At 40.6% G+C, this 25372-nt stretch overlaps 1 protein-coding gene across 2 annotated transcripts in view; it reads left to right on the plus strand.

Annotated features, from left to right (window-relative positions):
• IL6ST (interleukin 6 cytokine family signal transducer) overlaps positions 1 to 25294 on the plus strand; it is a 46163-nt gene extending 20869 nt beyond the window's left edge. For both annotated transcript variants that reach the window (XM_067464592.1, XM_060761502.2), the window contains 10 exons: positions 291 to 450; positions 1483 to 1562; positions 7664 to 7886; positions 12655 to 12831; positions 13612 to 13713; positions 13882 to 14028; positions 17084 to 17224; positions 19601 to 19697; positions 20422 to 20503; positions 20907 to 25294. In XM_067464592.1, coding sequence (XP_067320693.1) covers positions 291 to 450; positions 1483 to 1562; positions 7664 to 7886; positions 12655 to 12831; positions 13612 to 13713; positions 13882 to 14028; positions 17084 to 17224; positions 19601 to 19697; positions 20422 to 20503; positions 20907 to 21611 — 1914 coding nt within the window. In that variant the 3' untranslated portion in view covers positions 21612 to 25294. The remainder of the gene's footprint in view (positions 1 to 290; positions 451 to 1482; positions 1563 to 7663; positions 7887 to 12654; positions 12832 to 13611; positions 13714 to 13881; positions 14029 to 17083; positions 17225 to 19600; positions 19698 to 20421; positions 20504 to 20906) is intronic.
• Positions 25295 to 25372: the final 78 nt, after the last annotated feature.

Raw genomic sequence — 25372 nt, forward strand, 5'->3', positions numbered from 1 at the left:
GGCCCCCGGGCCTTAGTTTGAGGACCCATGTTCTAGAGTCATGGTGGGGACCTAAGAAATGTAGTGAGAATACTTATCCTGCACATATGGAGGTTGCACAATGTTAACAGTTATAATGAAATAATTGTGCACATCAAGCATATACCTGAAGTATATATATATAATAAAGGGTATGTCAGAAAAATAAATGATAGTAGTATTGGAACTTAAATATGCACATATACCTGTCTGCTCCTGTACCTTGATAACTCACTGGTAGCATTTCTTGAAGTTCACTTTCATTCTTCCAGGTTCCTCCTGAGGACACAGAGTCAGAAAGAACTTCCTTCACTATCCAGGATCTCCAGCCATTTACAAAATACATTTTTCAGATTGCTTGTGCTGTTAATGGGATGTCACCTTATTGGAGTGACTGGAGTAAAGAAATCATTGGATTTACTGCTGAAGACAGTAAGAATAACTGATTTTGATCTATTTTAGTTTTTGTTTATCTAGCTAGCTAGCTAGCTAGCTAGCTATTTCTGTTGTAAACCGCTTTGAGGGCCACCTGGTGGTGCAGTGGGTTAAACCGCTGAGTTGCTGAACTTGCTGACCAAAAGGTTAGCAGTTCGAATCTAGGAAGCGCAGTGCTGTTAGGCCCAGCTTCTGTCAACCTAGTAGTTTAAATACATGCAGATGTGACTAGATCAATAGGCACCGCCTTGGCAAGAAGGTAACGGCGCTCTAGACAGTCACGCTGGCCACATGACCTTGGAGGTGTCTACGGACAATGTCAGTTCTTCAGCTTAAAAATGGAGATGAGCACCACCCCTCAGAGTCAGACATGACTAGACTTAATGTCAGGGGAAACCTTTACCTAAACTGCTTTGAGTCCCAAACTGGGGGAAAAGGCATGATGGTCATGGAAAAATATTTCCATAAGAAATCTTGAGGCCAAGTAACATTCAATCTCTGTTTATCAAAAATTAGTTTTATCAATTTGGAGTAAGGGGGTTGTCAGGTATACATATTGAAGCCATAAGGAACACAGAAGCATAATAATCATTTCTTTAAAAAGTGTGTTTAAACCGCTTTTACATGTAGATAGTTTCCCATGAACTTTGCTAATAAAGATAGGATTTTACTTGAATACATACTGTGGCAAAGAGGGCATTGATTTTTCACTACACTAAAGGAAGGGGACATGTAAAATGCATACCTTATGAGAGCTGAAGACTACCTGGACTACAGAATTGTGGAACGCTGGAGTTGTGGAAGATATATAATGGTTTTCAGTATTTTTGTTCAGCTATATTTGATTCTACCTGTTAAAGGAAGGTGTAAAAACACCTATATGACACCTGGCTTTATACCTGAGCAATCACTGAAATAAAACCCTTATGAGGGCAGAGGAATGAGTCATTTTTAACATAGCACATCATCCTTAGCAGTCATATAAATGAAGCTGCTGAGTCTTACATAATTTGTTTTTTGATTTATCAGAACCCTCCAATGGACCAGCTGTTTGGCGGAAGATTACTACCCACTCTTCAGGAAATTGGACTCTGGAACTGAATTGGAAGGTAAATACTATCAAAACATTGCCTGCTCAAATATCTAGCTTCCAGATTTTTTTCATAGATACATTGGACACAGGTCACTCTTGTTAGCACAGTCACATTATCACACATAGCATTAGTGGAGCAGATAACAAACAAACCTTGGGTACAGTTTGTTGCACAAGACATTGCATTTAATATAATTGCAGGAGTTAAAAAACAACATAAAGGACTTGCATGTGTAATATTCACCTATGTGGAAAAAGGGAGTCTAGTATTTTCTCTTTTTTTGTTGTTGCTTCTGTATTTTCTAAGGTATCATGTGGCCGGTAATTGAAGGGTATGTGTTTCTCTTATATTAAATTGCCTGTGCCCTTAGATCAGGGACAGGGAGGAGGGAGTACATTGAGGGGGTGCCTCAACTTTTGGCTGCAGCCCCCCAAAAGCTAGTTGTAATAAAAGGTTTGCTGATTTTTACTCCAGATTAGTACCCATGAGTTTAACCAGGCATTTATGTGCACTAAATTAATTCTTGCTTAAAGAAATATAAATTAATCCATGATATACCTTGCAGTACAAACATACTGCACTTGGCTTACAGAATGATGCTTCAGAATTGTACATCACAGTTATTAGGTCATGAGATTAAAAGGGTCAGTTATAACTGTTGCAATTTATTCTTCTGGAACAAAGTGATATCTTCACTTTGGATCCATTAAAGAAAAAAGTGGGGCTTAAATTCTATTAGTCCATCAGTAAACTCAACAGACGGATCTCAGTGAGATCTATCATATAGTGCATAGTTATTATAATAAAACACAAGGAGATTGACCATAGACCATTATAGTTTATATAGTTAAACTTCAAAGCAACATACGTCTTATGAGATTGTATTTATGGGAATAGTGCCACACATAGATAACAGTTTGCTTGTATTATAGGTATATCCATTGCTAAGACGTATTTGCAGTGACTGTTAACGGAGGCATGAATAAGCTTCTGCTCTTTGTTTTCTCTGCAATTTCTGTATCTTGACAAATTTAGGATACTCTAAATCAGTGGTTCCCAACCTTTTTTTTTTTTTTTTTTTTTTTTACTATGGACCACTTTGACCAGGAGTACTCTCCAATAGTAGTACCAAAAGGGTTACGAATCAGGTTTTGGTCAACTTTAGATTCGGTTTGGTTATTTGGGGTGCTGTTTCAGAAAAATGCATTGGATAGACCACATCAGCTTTAGTTTCTGATACAGAACATAGGCCATCCAGTAGTCGCCATCTTCTTATCCACAGATTACCATCCATCCATTCATACACATAATAAAAGTAAAAATGTGTGTATGTGGTGGAGGTGTTCACTTACACAGACAGCCTCCCTGCCTCCACAAACAGGCTATAGTTCCAAGTGCTGAGAAGCCTCCAAAGGCACTCCCTCAACTGACATTGCAGGTTATAGTGAGTACTGTGAACATGTAGCCCAACCGCTGCCAAACACCAAACACTCAAAGAATGCTTTCATTCAGGGATCATTTCATCCTAGATGTTTTGTTGTTTCTCCAGAATGGTCATTCCAGGGTTCCTTTTTCTTTCCAAATTTGCATGACCCTAACCCACTGCCTCTCACTTAACCCTTTCCTACCCATGGCACACAGCAAACAGGAATTGATCAGCAACTGAACAAGAGGTTTGGGAAGAATTCACCATGATTTAGAGGAGTTGTAGTTTACCTACATCCAGAGAACCCAACCAGCGATGGATTTGGACAACACTTGCCATGGATGATGAGATTTGCAGTACCTTCACTCAGTTTGAGAGACCACTGCAACCCCCCACGAATGACGGAGCTGGACCACATTTGGCGCACAGACCTCCCATGACCCACTATATGTCCTGGTACAGTTTGGAGGAGGATGGACCACAGATAATGGTATCTGCAGTACCTTCACCCGATTTGCCTCCCACAGCCCACTGCAACCCCCACGAATGACGGACCTGGACCAAACTTGGCACAAAGACTCCCATGACCAAGAGAACATACTGGAGATGTTTGGGGGAAATTGACCTTCATGGGAGTTATAGTTCACCTGCATCCAGAGAAACTGTGACCTCCACCAACAATGGACCGGGATAAAACATGGCACAGAAAAGCCCCATGACCAACTGAACATACTGCAGGAATTTGGGGGAATGGACGATGTTGGAAGTTGTAGTTCACCCTTATCCAGAAAGCACTAAGCCCAGCCAATGTCAGATCTGCACTAAACTTGGCACACACCCAACATGTCCAACTGTGCATACAAGCAGGATTTGGGGGTGAATGACCTTGGTTCTGGGAGTTGTAGTTCACCCTTATCCAGAGAGCCCTGAACCCAGATGATGTCACACCTGGATCACCCTTGGCACACTGACCCAACATGGCCAACTGTGCATACAGGTCTGCTTTGGGGGTGATTGTCCTTGGTTCTGGGAGTTGTAGTTCACCCTTACCCAGAGAGCACTGAACCCAGCCCTTCTTTGGACCTCAGCTTTTGCACTGGCGTAGATCTTTTTCTTAGCAGCACAGTTGATGTCTCTCTGCCAAGTTTGGAAGGCTTTCCTTTTCTTGTCAATTAGCTGTTGGATCTTGATGTCATTTTCGTGAAACCAGTCTTGATGTTTCTTGGTTTGATATCCAATAGTATCTTCGCAGGCTTGGATGATGGAGGTCTTCAGTTTGTTCCAATGTTCCTCAACATTTTCGGGGTGTATTGTGGGTAGATGGTCCTTGAGTGCTGTTTGGAGATGGGTTCGTCTGGAGGGCTCCTGAAGGGCTTGGGTGTTCATTTTGTAAGTAAGTAAGTAAGTAAGAACCCAGCCCACTATGGATCTGTACCGAACCTGGCATACAGACCCAACATGGACAACTTTGAATACTGGTGGGGTTTGGGGTGATTGACCCACGATTTTGCGAATTGCAGTTCACCTACATCCTACTTTCTTTGCGGCCACTATTGCCTTTCTTTGCGGCCACTATTGCGTCGGCAAAGAACCGTCCGGCGGAGTTGTTTCGGATTGTCAGAGGTCTTTTAACTCCCGCCACCTCAGGCGGGAGCCCTGACAATTCGGTCACGCGCTGTGAAGCATTTGCTCGGTTCTTTGCAGACAAAGTCGCCTTGATCCGTTCTGGGCTGGACGCCGCGTTAAATGCAGTCTCTGAGGATGTAACAAGAGCACCTGCTTGTCCCATTTTGATGGATTCTTTTCAGTTTGTGAAACCCGAGGATGTGGACAAGATACTTGGAGGAATGAGGCCCACCACGTCCATCCTAGACCCCTGCCCATCTTGGCTTCTGAGGGAGGCCAGAGGGGGATTGGCTGAGTGGGTAACAGTGGTGGTGAATGCCTCCCTTCGGGAAGGCAAGATTCCAGCGAGCCTAAAACAGGCTATTATAAAGCCGCTGTTGAAGAAACCATCACTAGACCCCACTAAATTGGACAACTTTCGGCCTGTTTCCAATCTCCCCTTTTTGGGCAAAGTCATGGAAAGCGTGATGGCCTCACAACTCCAGGTATTCTTGAGAGACACGGATTATCTGGATTCGGCACAGTCTGGTTTCAGACCGGGACATGGTACCGAGACGGTCTTGGTCGCCTTAGTGGATGATCTGCGCCGGGAGCTAGACAGGGGGAGTGTGTCCCTGTTGGTGCTCCTGGACCTCTCAGCGGCCTTCGATACTGTCGACCACGGTATCCTTCTGGGGCGCCTTGCGGAAATGGGTCTTGGGGGCACTGCTTTGCAGTGGCTCCAGTCATTCCTGGAGGGCCGCACCCAGAAGGTGTTATTGGGGGACTCCTGTTCTACACCACAACCTTTGACTTGTGGGGTTCCATAGGGTTCCATACTGTCCCCCATGCTGTTTAATATCTACATGAAGCCGCTGGGTGAGATCATCTGGAGTTTCGGGGTGCGGTGTCATCTGTACGCAGATGATGTCCAACTCTGTCACTCCTTTCCACCTGCTACTAAGGAGGCTGTCGAGGTCCTGAACCGGTGCCTGGCCGCTGTAACGGTCTGGATGAGGGCGAACAAACTGAAACTAAATCCAGACAAGACAGAAGTACTCCTGGTCAGTCGCAAGGCCGAACGGGGTATAGGGTTACAGCCTGTGCTGGATGGGGTCGCACTCCCCTTGAAGGCACAGGTTCGCAGCTTGGGTGTGACCCTGGACTCATCGTTGAGCCTGGATCCCCAGGTTTCAGCGGTGACCAGGGGAGCATTTGCACAGCTCAGGCTCGTGCGCCAGCTGCGCCCGTATCTCGGGAAGTCTGACTTGGCCACGGTGGTACACGCTCTGGTCACATCCCGCCTTGACTACTGCAACGCTCTCTACGTGGGGCTGCCCTTGAAGACGGCCCGGAAGCTTCAGCTGGTTCAGCATGCGGCAGCCATGCTACTAACTGGAGCGGGATGCAGGGAGCACACAACGCCCTTGTTGTCCCAGCTCCACTGGCTGCCGATCTGCTACCGGGCCCAATTTAAGTTGCTGGTTTTGGCCTACAAAGCCCTAAACGGCTCCGGCCCAAAATACCTTTCGGACCGCATCTTGGCCTATGAGCCCACGAGGACCTTGAGGTCGTCTGGGGAGGCCCTTCTCTCGATCCCGCCTGCCTCACAGGCACGTCTGGCGGGGACGAGAGAGAGGGCCTTCTCAGCGGTGGCCCCCCGGCTGTGGAACACTCTCCCTGCAAACATCAGACAGGCGCCCTCCCTCATGTCCTTCCGAAAAAGCCTTAAGACATGGCTGTTCGAGAAGGCATTTAATTAAGTGCTATAATAATGTGGTAAAGATGACTGGAATGGAACAAGGAATATGAGATTGGTTATGATTCCACTATGAGACGAAGCGGATTATTTAGTGTAACTTTATAATTGTTGTATTGTTAATATGTTGTTCTGTAATTGCCTTTTTGTAAATTGCCTTTTTATGTATGCTGTACACCGCTTTTTTCAAAGAAATAGAGCTACAAATTACCAAACTGATATTACCTAACACCCCAAAACAAATAGTTCCTTTTTCAAATAACCCAGGCCAACGTAACATATTGGAGGGGTTTCGGGGAGGGGGGGGGGATGACCCACACATGTGGGAGTTGTACTTCACCCTGCATCCAGAGATATTACCAAGCTTCTCAAAACAAACTATGTCTTTCTCAAGTAACCCAGGCATCACTGGGTACTCAAGCTAGTATTTAATAATCTAGAGCTGATGTGGTCAATCAAATGCAATTTTCTGAATCAGTACCCCAAATAATCCCAGAAACAGGCCTAAAGACGAAGACCAAGAAAAAAATTTTTTGGATTGGGCACTGTTATTATCCGTAGTAGTAACGGTAAGGCTTTGGACCATATTTTAGTTCTTGTGGACCACTGCTAGTCCACGGACCACGGGTTGGGAATGACTGCTCAAAATTCTGCCTTGAATTATAAAAGTAGTTATTTGGACAAAAAGCTATGAGTATGGGTAATTTGGTCTCCGATATATTGTATTTAAGAATTTGTTAACTATTTTCTGATCACAACTAATTTTCCAATAATGTCAAATGTTCACACTTCTCCCAGCCTCATTTTTACGAATGTAACTCAAGTTTATTGAAAAAATTTATAAATTGTGAACAAGAGGGAGGCCTCTTTGTATGTAGGAGAAATCTGTATTGACATTATAATTCTAATTTTGAGAATAGAGTGTACTAGAGACTTCCAAGTACTTTTGTATTGCTTTTTTCTCAATCTTTAGGTCTAATTACTTGTCACTTCCAATTTGCACAGAACCATGTATTATTTCCCTAATAATGCTGTGAGGGAGTTTCATCTTACAGAACGCTTTTGGCTTGGCCCATGAGCTCAGTAGTTAAGCTCATGTTTTGCCAACAGAGGTTTTGGGTTTAGTCTTTGTTCAGTCTCAGATCCATTCAAGCCCTAGTTGTGAAAACAATTAATTCTGAAAAACATCTCTCCCTTAGACCATGTGAGCTGCTGTTAGTTTAGATTGTTCATTGTTGGGTTAAATAAATCAACAATGTGACTGCATAAATAAACTTTAAATGCTCATACATTCACCTCAAATAAAGCAACTCTATTTTTGTGTAGATGAATCCTTCAGAAACCAATGGAATAATTTTGATGTATGAAGTGACTGTCTCAAGAAGGCAACCACTTTCTTTTCCAATTGAGGTAACTCACTTGAATACCACAGAGACAAAGCTGATTCTAAGTGGGAAAAGTGGGATGTATGAAGCAAAGGTTACAGCATACAACAAAGCTGGGAAATCTCCTCCAACAGTTTTACTTATACCAGCAACAAACTCAAAAGGTAAGGAGCATGTATAAATTAGCCTTCCTTCTATCAGATGATTCTAGTTTTAATATTACGGTGCTAATACTATGGTGCTGTCAACACTGATTTGTTTGCTGAATATTGGGCTTTATATTGTTCAGTGCACTGTATCAGTAACTCACTTGGAAGACTAGCAACCTGGAATTCTGTTTGTGTGTGTGTGCGCGCGCATGCGCGTATGTGAAGGCATATATGGGGAATAAGGAGTGAAGGAGTATTATATTTCTTTTCTAACTACCAAGCAAAGAAGGCACCTTCTCTGCTGAGTAAACATAATCAGCTAGTTGAGGAAGTAGAGATTATGTTATCCCTCCTCCTTCAGTCCTTTTGGAAAGAAGATTTTAAAATGTAGATGTCCTCCCACTAAGAAAGATCTTTAGGCAGTGCTAGCATGGAAACAAATTCCTCGCTTGCCTTGCAGACAATTTCATGGTCCAGAAGGTAGAAGAGGCAACAAGGGCGTTGGCTACTCTTGATCTCATCCTAACAAATGCAAAGGACCTGATCGATGCGGTTGAAGTGGTCAGATCCTTAGGGGCAAGTGACCATGTGCTCCTGCAATTTGAGGTACAAAGGAAGGCCAAAACCCGCATTTTGGACTTTAGGAGAGCTGATTTCCAAAAAATGAAGGAAACGCTGAGCAGCATTCCGTGGACACAGATATTAAAAGACAAGGGAGTTACGGATGGATGGGAATTTCTCAAGAGTGAAATAAAATAGGACAAGTGCAAAGAAGCCAGAATGGATGTCCAAAAACTTCTAACTGTGCTAAGACACAAAAGAGACATGCACAAGAAGTGGAAAAAGGGAGAAATCACCAAAGAAGAATTCAAACAAATAGCCAACATCTGTAGGGAAAAGGTCCGCAAGGCTAAAGCACAAAACAAGCTCAGACTTGCAAGAGACATTAAAAACAATAAAAAGGGCTTCTTTACTTATGTCAGTAGAAAAAGGAAAAACAAGGAGGCGATAGGGCCTCTTCGAGGAGAAGATGGGGCAATGCTGACAGATGATAGGGAAAAGGCAAAACTACTTAATGCCTTCTTTGCCTCAGTCTTCTCACGAAAAGAAAAGCGTACCTGGATTTCAGTAAGGTCTTCGAAAAGGTCCCCCATGACCTGACAGACAAACTAGTCCAATGTGGGTTAGGCAAAACTACGGTGAGATGGATCTGTAATTGGTTAAATGGACGAACCCAGAGGGTGCTCACCAATGCTTCCTCTTAATCTTGGAAAGAAGTGACAAGCGGAGTGCCACAGGGTCCCATCCTGGGCCCAGTCCTGTTCAACATCTTTATTAATGACTTAGATGAAGGGCTAGAAGGCATGATCATCAAGTTTGCAGACGACACCAAATTGGGATGGAGAGCCAAGACTCCAGAGGACAGGAGCAGGATTCAAAATGATCTTGACAGATTAGAGAGATGGGCCAAAACTAACAAAATGAAGGTCAACGGGGACAAATGCAAGATACTCCACTTAGGCAGAAAAAATGAAATGCAAAGATACAGAATGGGGGACACCTGGCTTGAGAGCAGTACGTGTGAAAAGGTCTTGGAGTCCTTGTGGACAACAAGTTAAACATGAGCCAACAATGTGATGTGGTGGCAAAAAAAAGGCAATGGGATTTTGTCCTGCATCAATAGGAGCATAGTGTCTAGATCTAGGGAAGTAATGCTACCCCTCTATTCTACTTTGGTTAGACCACACCTGGAATATTGTGTCCAATTCTGGGCACCACAATTCAAGAGAGATATTGACAAGCTGGAATGTGTCCAGAGGAGGGCGACTAAAATGATCAAGGGTCTGGAGAACAAGCCCTATGAGGAGCGGCTTAAGGAGCTGGGCATGTTTAGCCTGAAGAAGAGAAGGCTGAGGAGAGATATGATAGCCATGTATAAATATGTGAGAGGAAGCCACAGGGAGGAGAGAGCAAGCTTGTTATCTGCTTCCTTGGAGACTAGGACGTGGAACAATGGCTTCAAACTACAAGAAAGGAGATTCCATCTGAACATGAGAAAGAACTTCCTGACTGTGAGAGCCGTTCAGCAGTGGAACTCTCTGCCCCGGAGTGTGGTGGATGCTCCTTCTTTAGAAGCTTTTAAACAGAGGCTGGATGGCCATCTGTCAGGGGTGATTTGAATGCAATATTCCTGCTTCTTGACAGGGGGTTGGACTGGATGGCCCATGAGGTCTCTTCCAATTCTTTGATTCTATGATTCTATGAAATCCAGTCTACTAATTTCTTCGCATGTTAGTGACATTTTCTGTAGTTTTTGTTTTTAAGGCTTACTGCATTAGACTGGATTACAGAGGTCCCAGTTTTTCTTCTCAATCCAGCTGTGTATTTGATATCCTGATGTTCTAAATCAATGCATTCTGAAGTGGTGGTCCCTAGACCAGTGTTTTTCAACCTGTGGGTCCCCAGGTGTTTTGGCCTACAACTCCTAGAAATCCCAGCCAGTTGACCAGCTGTTAGGATTTCTGGGAGTTGAAGGCTAAAACATCTGGGGACCCACAGGCTAAGAACCACCGCCCTAGACTGATATCAGTCCCTGAGCTGTTGGCTACTGGTCCCTAGCAAGTTTCTAATAAAGAAAGTATGCAATGGACTAAAACGTGGCACCGGTCCCTACCACATTGGGGGGGAAAACATTGCCAGTCCTCCACATCAGATAGCTTGGGAAGCTCTGATCTACTTGTATTAATTCCAACCAATACCTAAACTCTGGGTTTTAACAGAAGTAGAAGCAACTGTGTGTGCAAATTAACTGTAAATCTTGCTTTGTTAATACCATAACAAAGAGACAATGCTGAAAAACTTCCATGACAACACAGATCAGAACCCTTTTGGTATCTTATAAATGTATAGGTTTCCTTGTGGAAGTATTTGGGACAATTTCCAAGTCCTGTTCAAGATTGCAGAATCTGAGTTGTGCATGTTGTGTATAGTAAAATTAAAAGATATCTAGGCAGGGGTGGACAAACAATCAATCCCACCGCTGCCACCAATATAGCGAAGTTAAAGGCTGACCCTATGTTAAATATACAAGTGACCGAATGTTCTTGGTAGTATTAGCCGCCGCCACCTCAGAATTATTGGCCTGAGGAACCAAACGGTGTGAATGTGTTATAGGTAAGGGGTGTTTGAGCTCTTGTTCTTCTATGGCTTCCTCACTGGCTGACTGGACTTTAAAATGGTTTGACAGAATGAGTTCTGAGGAAATGTATAGATTGAGGCATACACCAGTTAAAAATTAACTAGAAAGAGTTTATTGAACTTTATACTAACAACAACTCATAGAAATGAGTGGTACAGAAGCGTGATTCAGTTGCAGAAACTTGGTTACTTAAACAAATAGTTTCCCTGACAGAAAAGCTTTTAACAACTGTGAGACTCCTTAAACATACTGTTCTATCTTTAGACACAGTATCAGTTGAGAACAGACTCCTGTCTGCACAGGGCAATAAGCTCCCCTATACTGTCCCTAGTATAAGGAGACAAATCTTTCCTTTACTGGCCCTAACAACACAGTAAAAATCCTAGCCTTTGTCTCAGCCTATTCCCTAAACTTAAGGCTCACTAAAAGCTCTTCCTTTTCTGTCAGATCCCTGCTCTATCTATTGTCAAAACACTTCTTTCCCTGTCTGATCTCAAGACCCTTCTCCTCCTGTCTAAAGCTGGCAGCTTATTTTCCCTCTCTCAACCGACTCCTCCCCCAATTGCTATACCCAATCAGGAGTCGGCTTGACTCCTCCTCCTGCTCTGCCTGCCAGCCAAGATGACAGCCACTGGGCTTCGGCCTAGTCGACTGAAAGGTAGATTTCATGACATTGTGCCATTTGGATTTACAGATGTGTATTCAGCTCCACATTAAAGTGTATGTTCAATTGTGCAAGGACTCCATAGTACAGTCTACTTTGCAGGGTTTTACATTATGCAACTCCAGTGTAGGATCTCAACTGTGATTGTTGTTTATGCTACAGAAGTCAGTATTAGAACTGAAATATTATTATTATTATTATTATTATTATTATTATTATTATTTATACCCTACTTTTTCTTTAAAAAGAGGCTTTAAACTGCTTACAGTAAAACCCATACAACACAATTTTAAACATAAAAATATACAAACATTAAAATAGAATTAAATATTAACCATGTTAAAAAGTCTTAAAACTGATTTAAAACTTATTCATAGCTAAAAGCAGAGCACCCTGACTTCATGTTGAACTTTCTTTTTAAAAACCTTGTGGAATAAATAGCTTTTAGCCTTTCTCTATTGCAAGGTTTCTCAGCCAGGGTCCTCCAGAACCCCGAGATTCCACAAGAGGTTGCTAGAGATTCCTTGAAGGATTGTGGTTGAAAAAAATAACATTTTGGGTGGATATAGATAAAATAGTGTAATCTGGGATTTTCCTGAGTCTTGAAAATTATTTCAAGTGTTCCTTCAGGGTAAAGAAAGCTGATAAAATTGATCTAGTGAATGTAATTCCACCTAACAATGGAAACAAGTATAAAACTATCTTTTTATAATTCCCTGCCAAAATGCTACAGTATTTTGTAGTGATTTGTTGCTATAGAATTCCCAGATAATAATTGAGTAGATGAGCTCTGCAACAGTAGTACTTGCACTATAATTAAGTAAAATGCTTTGGGCCTTTTTATTAAATTCTGTTTTGGAAATAAAAAATGTTTTTACAATTCTGGAGTCTTCCTAATAAAGGTGGCTTGGTCATTTCAGCTCCTGTGAAAAATATTATTGCATTTCCTAAAGATGACAAGCTGTGGGTAAACTGGACAGCTCCTAAAGATCAAGTTATTAAATACATAATTGAATGGTATGAAGAGTGTGACAGCTTGAACTGTTCTACTGACTGGCAACAGGAGCCTAGAACAAAAAATGGCACTTTTTTAAAAGGTAACTTTTATTCATTGTTGAGCTCTTTTAGAAAGTCAATAGTTGTATTAGGGTTTTTTCCTTTAAAAGAACTGAAGTATTTATAAAATGTGCTGCTAATATATTTAAATGTAATATATGCTTTATAATTATTTTAAATAACTGTTTACAGATTCTTATTATATCTTTAATTGATGCTCTTCTTTGCCACTGATGAGTCCTTGACTTGTAATGTTGTAAAAGTCTGAGGATTTTTGAACTCTTTACTATAGCAGATTTAGACTGGAAGGCTATTGTTAATCCCAATTAGAGTAGATTTATTGAATCTATTGTGGAATGACAAATCAAGACAGAGATGAATTCCACTGATTCAGTGGGGTTTTTTCCAGTGGTGACTAGGAACAGGATTTGGGCATCAGTAAATTGAGTAGGGTCGTTGTTGTTCTTTAACTTTTGCAGATTTGTGGATTTGATGAATATATTCTCTCTAAAATCATACCTGGAATTTCCAGGTACTCCAGTGCAATTCTGTGGTCACCAGAAGTTGACCACAGAATCATACTGGAACAGGTAGAGATTCCTAGAGAACCATTATTGCAGGCAGAAATAGTGATTTTTTAAAATTTGTAGTTTTTTCAGTTTCTCGGGTTTTACACCCCTCATCCCTGCCAAAATATATGGTCTGCATTGTTTGGTTATTAAAGCATTGGTGGTAGATGTTTGAAAAAGCAACACTGAGAAAATCTAAATGTCTCTGATTCAAAATAACTATAATTCTGACTCCTTACATTATTTTCTTAGGAGACATAAAGCCGTTCAAATGTTACAAGATAACTGTATATCCATTGTATTCTAATGGCCAAGGAGAAGAAAGATCAACACAAGCCTACCTTCAACAAGATGGTAATGTTAATTCATATTCAGATTGCCTGCTCTTTGTGTTGCAGTAAAGTGTATTGATTCAGAGTGTTTATAGTTCCTTGCTTACACACTCACCATTTTGTGGAAGAGCTGAAAGAGATGAACATTTGCCAAGAGCTGCTATTAAGAATACTTAATTTTTTTTAATAGTACCTGCTAATGGACCCACAGTTCGAACTAAGAAAGTTGGAAAATCTGAAGTACTTTTAGAATGGAAACCTCTTTCATTTGAAGAGCGAAATGGGTTCATCAAATTCTACACAATATCTTATAAAACAGCGACTGAAAATGAAACAGGTAATCATGCCTTGCTAATCATCTTTTCAGTGGTGTTTATTGCATGCTATACAAAAAAGCCTTTTTTAAAAGTTTACTAGGAGGTTACTGACTCTAGAGTTTATTTTATCAACAGTTATGTTAGCAGTAGCATCATATGTTCTGATATATTGTTACTTTTATTACAATAATTATTCTTACTCCTATATGTCACAAAGTGTGTATAATATCCTAAAAACAGTTTTGCTTGGACATATTCCTGGACACTTATCAGAACTTTGTATCTGTTGAGAAACCATTTTTTTCAAGCCCAGAGACACTGGATGTTTTAGTGCCAAATGAAATTTAACTTCCTCCAGCCACTGAGAATTATCACTTTTTGGGGATGATGAAAATGTGAATAAAGTGCCCTCCAAAGTATGATTATCTTATCACATGAGAAACACAGTATGCCTTATGTGAGTTTCTGCTGATAGCAAAACAAAACAAAATTCTGGCCCAAAAATTATAACCAGCAGATCAAAAAAGACAGTAATGTAAATAAAGCCTTTTATATTTATCAGTAAAATAACGAGACATAACATAAATCTGAAGAGCCAGAAATCTTTGCACACAAGAAACAACTGCTTCACAAGTGGGACAACTTTGTATAATTTGTCATAAATATATCAATAAGTATTCAACAAAAAAGAGCACAGGCAGCCGCTATCCTGCATTGTCCAATGTGGTAGAACTCTAGTGTTGTTATTGACCACACTATCTTCTCAATACCTACCTTTTCAGCCTGGCAGCATCCCAACTAAAGGGTTCCCAAGGTGTTGTAAACTGAGACACTGAGCAATTAAGTCTGCAGCATTTTTGTTTCAAAAACAACAGCTGTTTCTACCCTCTTCTGAATCCACTCCAACATGTCTATATTTATTTATTTATTTATTTCTGTTGCTTATACCCCGCCCTTCTCACCCCCAAGGGGGGACTCAGGGCGGCTTACAAAAAGAAGGCACAATTCGATGCCTTATCCAAATACATACAATTATAAAAAACAATTACAATAGTTAAACAATTAACGAATTAAAAACATCAGTATATAACACAATAACACAACAATAAACAGTCTCATGGTCAGTGTCTCGAGTTCCATAGGTCCAATAGGTTTCGTCATTATTTGCCCTTCATTATGGTCTTTCTTTTTTAGCTGCCAGAATTTCCAAAAGCCTGGTCCCACATCCAAGTTTTCAGCTTTTTCCTAAATGAGAGAAGGGAAGTTGCTGATCTAATCTCCCCGGGGAGTGAGTTCCACAGGTGGGGGGCCACCACCGAGAAGGCCCTGCTCCTCGTCCCCGCCAGTCTCACTTGTGATAAAGGCGGGGTCGAGAGCAGGGCCTCCCCAGAGGATCTTAAACTCCGAGGTGGGATATCCCTCTTAAGTGAACCCCAAGAATTGAATGCAATACTACAGATGAGGCATCACTAGCAAAGAATATAGTGAGATTATTCCCTTCAAGTGGAAATGTACAGTGCAACCCCCATATCCATGGCACTACTATCCAGAGTTTCATTTATCCATGTCCAACAAATATAGTCTCCCTTGGAATTTTATTTGTCCTCTAGCACAGTGCTTCTAAAACATTTCCACTCAGGACCCCTTTTGGCTGATAAATATTTTTGTGACACCATGTATCACATAGATATCGCATATAAAATAGATGAAAAATAAACATTTACAAATCATCATTTACAATGCTTGCTAAACACATCGATTTTCCTTTTTATGAATTATAGCAGAAGCATTTTCTGCAGAGTTCACTAAACACTGCACAAATAATTCATGTAGATGTCTGAAACAGCCTATGTGATATTTAGAAAAAAATCAGGACCACAACATTGAGCTAACCCACCATTTAAGAAGCCCTTGCTCTAGCACAACTCTATAGTTCTTGGTCCATAATTCCTTTGTTTCAGAAGGGTTCCCTGTTGTCTGTAATTTTGTGTATCCTTACGAAGTCCTGGTACATATTCCTATAGACAGATGGATCATACTGTAGACTTCTTTTAATGCAGATGAAAATACATTCACCTTCTTTTCTGCTACATCACACAGCTGGCTTATATTCAATTTATGGTCAATAGTCTTCCTAAGTTCTTTTTCACTTCATATTATTTAACTGCATTTGGTTCTTGTGGGCTAAATGTAGAATTTTCCGTTTGTCACTATTGAATTTCATTTTTGCCCAATTTTTAGGTTGTTGCTATCTTCCAATGTGTTGGCCATTCCTCCCAATTTCTTTCACTTCAGCAAGTTCCTTCAGTACTCTGGGATTGGGGCGGGGGGAACGATGAAGAAAAACATAGGTTGATTAGTTCTGCCTTTTCATTGTGATCTGATAGCATTGTAATGTTCTGTTGAGCAGTGATCCAATCATTTCTTTGGTCATTCTCTCACTTTGAACATATTTGATACACTCTTTCTTCTTGCTTCCTGGTTTCTTAGCCAGTGTCATCTCATTTTGAGTTATAGTTTTCCTTATGGTATTACTGCAAGCTTGGGCCACACAACTGTATTCTTCCTTGGGTATTCATCCTTCCATTTGTTATATGTCCAGTAGCAGAAATAGCAAAAACTATAAACAAAATAGATGTATTCTGAATAGTTCCAATAGAAATTATTTTGAAACTGGAATAATCTGATAGGTGAGTGTTTAAGCATTTGTGTTGTGTTAATTTAGACTTCTGTTTTTACTTCCATTTTTGATGACTGGGAAGATTTCATGCCACAAAGGGCTCGGTCTTTATTCATAAACATAACATATTTTTGCAGGATAGTTCACATGTCATTGCACACTGAAACAGTAGAAAATTTAGCAGTGTTGCTGTTTAATTAAGAATGATAAATCCAGGTTGAACTATAGCAATATCTTACCAGATTGATATTTTTGTGGTTTTTGTGTGTGTGTTATGAGAGTTATTAAATTTTACTATGTAAGGACTATTTCAAGTTTTGCAGATTTAATATAAGAGAAGTGTCCACAAAAGTGGAGTAACATAAATCTAATTGATGGAAAATTTTCATTTCTAGTTGTGAGAGTGAACGCTTCTGAAACTGAGTACCCACTGTCTGACTTGTCAAAAGACACTTTATATACCGTAGAGATGGCAGCATACACAGAAAAAGGAGGCAAAAGTGGTCCTGCTTTTACATTTACTACAAAGAAATTTGGTGAGTGTTATGTAGATGTTCACTTTTTGATATTTTGGTATTTCCCAATATTATTTGTTTTTTGAGAAATCATGAAGAGAGCTTTTATCACTGTGTTGTTAACATGGGCATCGGAATATGATCATTGAAATTTTAAATTAATCAGACTTCTGAAAAAGATAGAGGTTTGATGCCACTTCTCTAGCAGAGCTCTGTAAGAAAGGGAAGTGAGGCAGCTGTCTTACAAGGTGGAGGATCGTTTTGGTCACTAAATTATTTTCCCAGATTAAGGTAGTGATTAAAGGAATTAACCATGGGCCTTTAAACTAGCAGTTGTCATGGTAATCAAAAGGGTGGGACAGCAAAGCTTCTTGGTGGAGCTAAATTCTGTCAAGCCTGCTGGCTGGTTTTTGTGTAAAAATCTGCTGATCAGCTCTTTAATAGAAATTGAAACCATAAATCTTTTTTCTGCTTATTTAGCAATCAGTGCTTAACGACCCATATCAAAAAAGGCCTTCATAGTGGATGGTGCTCAATCTCATCCAAGGGCCTTATAAGTCTTCTCATTGAGAAAGACTAATTCACGTTTGACTAAACAACCTTTGGCTGTTAAACAGGGTTTTTTTTGCTCTGTGTTATAACTTGATCGCATTTTTGAGTACCGTATTTTCTGCCGTATAAGACGTCTTTGTAACCAAGGAAAATCATCCCCAAAATGGGGAGTCGTCTTATACACCGGAAAAAATACATTGTACTTATATGTCCCTTTGGTCTCTGCTTCAGGCACACTACTCCAACGGGTAGGTAACTGCCTGCCTCCCTCACCATCCCGAGCAGTGCAGCCTGAGGAGGAGGAGGGAGGAGGAGGAGAAAGCAAAGGGAGGGGCGGGGAGAAGGAGCACAGGCCGCATTGCCATGGAGACTGGCTGAGAGTGGTGGCCCACTGGGCTGTCCCCACTGCCATTGCCAGCCTAGTGCTGCTCCACTGTTGCTAGCCTGGTCCTGGCTCTGCCGGAGCCAGAACAAGGCCGCCAGCAGTAGCGGGGACAGCCCAGCAGGCCACCACTCCCAGCCAGTCTCTGTGGCAACGTGGCCTGCGCTTCTCCTCCCCACCCTCCCTCTTCCTCCTCCTCCTCCTCAGGCTGCACCACTCAGGAATGGCAAGGGAGGCAGGAGGTGGGGCGGGAGCAGATGGGGGGGACCTTTCCCCCTGCCCCCACATCCGCTGCCCCTTTCCCTGCTCTTTGCTGCCTCCCACCCCCCTCCTCCCACTCCACCTCCCATCCATGCACTCCAGGCCAGTATCCTTCCCACATCTGGAGAAGAGGGGAAGGGAGCTGCAGAAGCCTGGCAGGCCTGAGGTGGATGGACACCTGTCGGGAGAGCTTGTATTGTGTCTTTCTGCCTGGCAGGAGTGAGTGGGGTTGGACTGGATGGCCATTGGAGTCCCTTCCAACTCAAGGGTTCCATTATTGTTACTGTTATTATCAAGCAGAGTTTGATGGTCACCTGTTGGGGAGGAGTGGCATTGTGTCTTCCTGCTTGGCAGGAGTGACTGGGGTTGGACTGGATGGCCAATGGAGTCCCAACTCAAGGGTTCCGTTGTTGTTGTTGTTATTATCAAGCAGAGTTTGATGGTCACCTGTTGGGGAGGAGTGGCATTGTGTTTTCCTGCTTGGCAGGAGTGACTGGGGTTGGACTGGATGGCCAATGGAGTCCCAACTCAAGGGTTCCGTTGTTGTTGTTGTTGTTGTTGTTGTTGTTGTTATTGTTATCAAGCAGAACAAGATGACAACCTGTCAGGAGGGCTTGGATGTGTTTTCCTGACTGGCAGAGTTAGGGTTAGACTGAATGGTCATTGGAGTCCCTTCCAACTCTAGGGTTCTATTATTGTTGTTGTTTGGGAAAGGACATTGAACCCAGCCCTTGGCTCACTCTAGGTAAGGTAAAGGTTAAATCCAGTCGTGTCCGACTCTGGGGATTGGTGCTCATCTCCATTTCTAAGCCGAAGAGCTGGCTACCACTCTGATAATCTTGGATTTGAAATCAGATCTGATTTCCATCTTATACAACGGAAAATATGGTAGCTATATCATTTTTTTATGTTGCTGTGATTTTTTTATCTTTATTATTTGGGTTGATAATTTTTTGTGATTTTTTATGGCAAGATGGGATGCCCATTTCATAAAAATAGAAGATACATTATTTGCTCACATGTTATTTTCATCTTTTGGTCACATAACATTTTTGTTCAAGCAAAAAAGAGCAGAGCCAGCTTCGGTGGGAGTTGTCTTTTGCTTTTTCTGTGGTCACTTAAAAGATTTGAAATGTTTTAAAATTAGTGCAAAGCATGCAATTTTAAATCATCACTTGATAAAAGTATCTATTTTGTTTTAGGAAATGGAGAACTAGAAGCCATAGTTGTCCCTGTGTGTCTAGCAGTCCTACTGAGTATTCTTCTAGGTGTTCTGTTTTGTTTCACCAAACGAGACTTGTAAGTATGCTTATTGCAGTATATTGTTTAATATGCAGCATTAACTCTGAAAGGCATTAGGTGAAGGGTTTAGAGCAGTGGTTCTCAACCTGGGGTCCCCAGGTTGCCTACCACTCCCAGAAATCCCAGCCAGTTTACCAGCTGTTAGGATTTCTGGGAGTTGAAGGCCAAAACATCTGAGGACCCCAGGTTGAGAACCACTGGTTTAGAGTTTCATTTGAGTATATAAAGTAAAATTGGGGAATGATGAAATAGCAATGCAGAGAAGTAACTTCTGGTTCCCTTGTTTGATAATAAAAGTGGTTTATTCATAAAATCATTTACATATATTTCATGTTGTAGTTCTGAAAATGATTCCAAAGGAGTTTACAATATCAAAATACATAGAAGAAAAACAAACAGCAAAAATAAAACATTAAGAGCAACTAATGTAAACAAATTTATCTGCAAGAATTAAAATATGTATGAAGTCTGGAAAAGTAAATGAGTTTTCACTAGCTGCCTACATTTTATTGGTTAACCTTCTTTGGAAGGAAAGTCTTAACTTGTGTTATTGTACCTGAGAAACCCTGCTGCAGACTGGCCAGATGTACCTTGGCAGTTAGATAAAGCTAAGCACAATAACAAAGTATGCAGTGTCAGATGATCAACAGTAACTAGATATGCAGAGAATTGTTGCTAGCTCCATGAGATAACAGTTTCCTGATTTTCTGTCTTTTGCCAGCATCAAGAAACACATTTGGCCTAATGTACCTGATCCTTCAAAGAGTGTAATTGCTCAGTGGTCACCACAAACACCATCTAAGGTAAAACAAATGAAGTATAATCATCATCATCATCATCATCTCTCTACTTTTCTTCTGCTAATTTGATAGCCGTTAGCAAAATTATGCTGATGGGTGGAAGAGATGACTTGGGCTAGATCCAGTCAATCAGTTGTAATAGCATGTTTTCAGCCATTTTTTTTGAAACTCCTAGAGCCCCTTAGTCACTCCAAATGCATAAAGTGGAAACATGGAACATTGCTCTTTATAAAGCAAGGTTGGCTTCCAAAGCAAGGTGCATATCTTTCATTATTTTTTTCAAATAAATTTCAGGTAATTTTGAAATGGGCTCTTTCCATTTGGGTGGGGGCAGTGATTAGTTTATTTAGAAATAAAGATAGGTCAGGGACTTCCATGACATTTATTGTGTTTTGTTTCTTTTTAGCATTTTAATTCCAAAGAGCATATCTATCCTGAAGGCAGCTTTACGGACGTCAGCGTTGTAGAAATAGATGCTGATGACAAGAAGTCTTTCTCTGAACCTGATTTGAAGCCATTTGATATGCTTAAGAAGGAGAAGAATGCCTCAGAGGGCCACAGCAGTGGTATCGGAGGGTCATCCTGCATGTCTTCTCCTCGGCAGAGTGTTTCCGATAGCGACGAAGGGGAACCTGCCCAGAACACTTCCAGCACAGTGCAGTATTCCACTGTGGTGCCCAATGGCTACAGGGACCAGATACCTGCAGCGCAAGTCTTCCCTAGATCCGAGTCCACACAACCTTTGCTAGACTCTGAAGAGAAGCCTGAAGACCTGCAAGTGCTGGGAAGTGACAGCTCAACACCAAGGCGTCACTATTTCAAACAAAATGGCAATTGGAATGATGTGGCCGCTGACAGGTCTCATTTGGAAAAGGTAACACAGATTTCTCCCATAAATGAAGAAGATGCTGTTGGACAGACCTCACAAACATGGCACTCTGGCCCAGAGACAGACGAACAAGGAGCTGCCTTAGCGGGGGTTTTCCAGCCAAGCCCAGAAGGGCCAACTGTGCAGCTTGAAGCCATGGGATCAACTACAGGGACGGACGATGAGGTGCCAAAATGTTATTTGCCGCAGACAGTAAGGCAGGGTGGCTATATGCCCCAGTGAGAGGGAACCACTACCTCCTAGTCATCCTCCCTGGGATGCTGTCATATCATTGATTCTGACAGGTTGGGTTACACTTGTTTTTAAACTTTGCCTCAGATGAAAAACTCAGATTCATCTATGGAAAAGTATGCGTATGGAAATCTTGAACAGACTTTAAACTGTACATTTCCAGACATTCTTAATGAAGTATTTTTTTCCAAGCACTACATTTCATTCACCTTTCTGTGGCCTTTTTGTTTTGGGGCATTCTACTTTGTTTTAATATAGAACAGAAGATAACTATCGTTTTGTTACAGAGGTAAAGACAAAAAGAAGATGACTGACTGTGAAAACATTAGATATTTACATATCAAATGTTCTCTCTTTTTGAGATATTTTCAAAAATAAAATTGCAGTACTTTAATGATGAATGACTGATACCTTAAAAATTATCCCAATACTTTAGTCCATCTATGGCCAAACACAGTGGTTTAAAGCAGAATTTAAGTCTTGGACAAGGGTCAGCAATGTTCCCAGAATTACTATCTGCAAAGTCTTCTCCTTTTTTTGAACGAGATCCCCTCTGCATGGCACTATGCTTGCTGGTAAAGAACTATAAACTGATATTTCTTCTCTTTTTGCCTCAAGATTGTGTCAAAAAGCTATTCTTGTTACAAAACTAAATGCCAGTATTTGATGCCTTTCCTTTGTTGCATTTTGAGCCAAGTCTACTCAAATGTAAACATAGTATTTAGAACTGAAACCTGTAAAGTATCAAAATAATCTATATGCACTTTTTATTTTCCTTTTTGGTTGTCTCTGAATCAGACAAATAGGTCTTTCTGCTTGCTGGGTTGTTGTAGGTTTTTCGGGCTGTATGGCCATGTTCTAGAAGCGTTCTCTCCTGACGTTTCACCTGCATCCATGGCAGGAATCCTCAGATTTTGTGAGCCCTTCTGGGCTCTAGTTCCATTTGCACATTGAGGGAGTGAGCCAGAGGTCCCATCAAAATCGCTGCACCATTCATATGAATTCACAGACAATTACTCAAAGAACCACCATGAAAGGTAACCTGTTCTTTTACCAGATGAGGCTTGGGTGAAGTAATATCCTCATTAATAAAATTAATATAATAAAGTTGTAGGGTAAATATTATGGACTTCAGGCTTCATACTAAATAGCAGTACAAGATACTCTTATTCCCTTCTTTCATTGTCATTATGAATGCCTCGTGTAGTCTAAGAAAGCAGCATGGAAACTGAGAAGAAGCCACCATAAAGAACTGCAACTTTCGTAATACACATGGGGAGTTCTCCCCCACCAGTTAAGAAATTGTATTAAAAACATTTTTGCAGATCTTACAAAACCATTTGGGACCGCTCATGTCCATCTGCAAGAATGATCTGTTTCACTTTTTGCTTACCGAGACTAATTCTAAAGAAATCCAGAAACACTATGACTGCTTGACAAGAATTAGTTTCATTTGAGTCTTTCTCAACAACTTAATAATGTGAAATACATAACTTTTGAAGTCTCAGCGGTTAGAGAACAATCTTAATTCCTGAGTTGTCTGGCGTTTATTCCTAGACAGTTAATTGTCAGCTCAGAAAGTCATGTAAATAACTTTTAAACATTTCCAAATAATAATGATGTACCATTTTTTGCCCTTAGAGTTTTTCTTGTGCCTAGATATACTTACTTTTACATGTTAATACTACTTGCATGTATACTAATAATAATATATTCATCTGTTGCTTTGAAGTATAATGAATGGCAACATATTTAGTCAACAGTATGTTGTTCTGTTGGTCTTCAAAAACAACTTTCCAGGTTTGCCTTCTGTTTACAAGGGTCTCAGCTTTATTCAAAGTTAACATAGTTAAACCTCCAACGCAGGCCCTGATAAAATAAAGGGAAGCTCTCTGCCCCGGACTGTGGTGGAGGCTCCTTTTTTTGGAGGCTTTTAAACAGATGGCCATCTATTGGATGTGCCTTGAATGCAATTTTCCTGCTTCTTGTCAGGGGTTAGACTGGATGGCCCAACCCTGATTCTATGATGCTGTAAAGCCTCTTTGTGACCAAAAACCAAAAAGGCTGAGTTATAGCCTTGATATAATAAAATACTAATTCTGGAAAGGCTTCTATCTGCTTAATTGTAAGGTGTTTTGTAAAATATGCTTCTCTAATCACTTGTTCTGATACCTAACCTTCTAAAGTGGGAGAGCTTGTCCATATTATTCAAGCACTGTATGTTCAGAACATCATGAAATATGGTTTTGCAATTGGAAAATTACATTTTAAAAAATATGATTTGCTGTGAAAATAAAATTTTCTACTTTTAGCAAGTTTAAACAATGTGAAAAATCTACATTGTACAATCTATGCATATCTTCATGTAAGGAACCCGTTTTCAGCGTAGCTTACTTCCACATAAGTTGAATATAAGAATAAATCCTTAGCATTGCTGTCAATGTGAATGAATGCCTAAGTAAACCTTTTGTTATGAATTCATTTTGAGCTCTAGTGGGTACTGCACATTGACCTGTTTGGGCTGAAGCAATTTAAAGCTATGCGTCATTGAATGCAAATGAAAGTAAAATGAGCTGAATACATGGCTTGCTTCAGAAGGCAGCTGTGTTTTCCCCCCTGGCCTTTGAAACTGTTGTCTGTGGCCTTACCTGCACTTTCCATGCAACAGACAGGAGGAAGGCCTCTTAATGTCTTCCTCGTAAATGGAGGTGAGCAGGAAGAAAATATTTAAAGCACAGCTCTACGGACATTTTAGAAATTTTCTTATGTAGTCATTTAATTTCCTTACTCAGACAAGGAATAACATACATATTACAGACTAATAGAATATGTATAAATAGAGGTTCATTGTGACTTAACTTCTAGAAAACTATTAACAAGGGAATGATAACATTTATGATGGCAAAATAGTGATTTGGTAGTTCCATAATTTATTGCAACTTAATGAGTTTCAATTAGCAACTTAAATTGCAAATGCTGATGCTTCACATAACTAAAATCCCCTTATAGTACAAATGCCTTATTACAAGGAAAAGTATTCTGAGAGACATACACCTGTAACTTAATCTTAACTTATTGGCTCAGTAATATTGTATCTGTGTCCTCCAGTTCACAATTTCTTTCTGGTTGCCAACACATTTAAGGAAAATAACCTAGAGTTGACCTGTTGACTTGCAGATTGCCCAAGTAAAGGCTCAAAGGCATTACTCTTACCTTTAGGACACTATGTTTTAGGTATATGGAATGACAGTTACCAATAGAGGAAAAGGGGCCAACAAAAATATTTGGCAGTACTAGAAAATCACTTTGGGAAACACATTTGATCACAGCAGTATCATATCATCTTTGTATGAAAAAGCATTAAAATAAAAAAATGTTTTATGCTTGAAATCTTTAAAACTTCATTCTTGTTTGGCCAGATCAAAAGCCTATTTGTGAACAATAATATCTCTAGCCATTATGTCTGCTCGGGACTCTTCCTTTGCAATTTATCTGTATCCAGAGGCATATCACCATGAAAGTGCCAGCATGAACCTAGAGATTTGCATGTTATGTCATATGTATGTTTGTAATATAGTCTTCCAAATGTTCCACATTTTGTCCCTCTAAAATGAGAAGGCCATAGTGCTGGAACTGCTTTTGCAAACAAATACAAATGAAAATATAAAACTGAATAGTAGAAAAGGTCTTTGTGTTTGAATCATGAATGTCAAAAATATTTTTGAGTAGTGTCTGAGCATGCTCAATCTTTT

Source organism: Anolis sagrei, chromosome 2 (genome assembly GCF_037176765.1).
Source record: "Anolis sagrei isolate rAnoSag1 chromosome 2, rAnoSag1.mat, whole genome shotgun sequence".
Lineage (NCBI taxonomy): Eukaryota > Metazoa > Chordata > Lepidosauria > Squamata > Dactyloidae > Anolis > Anolis sagrei.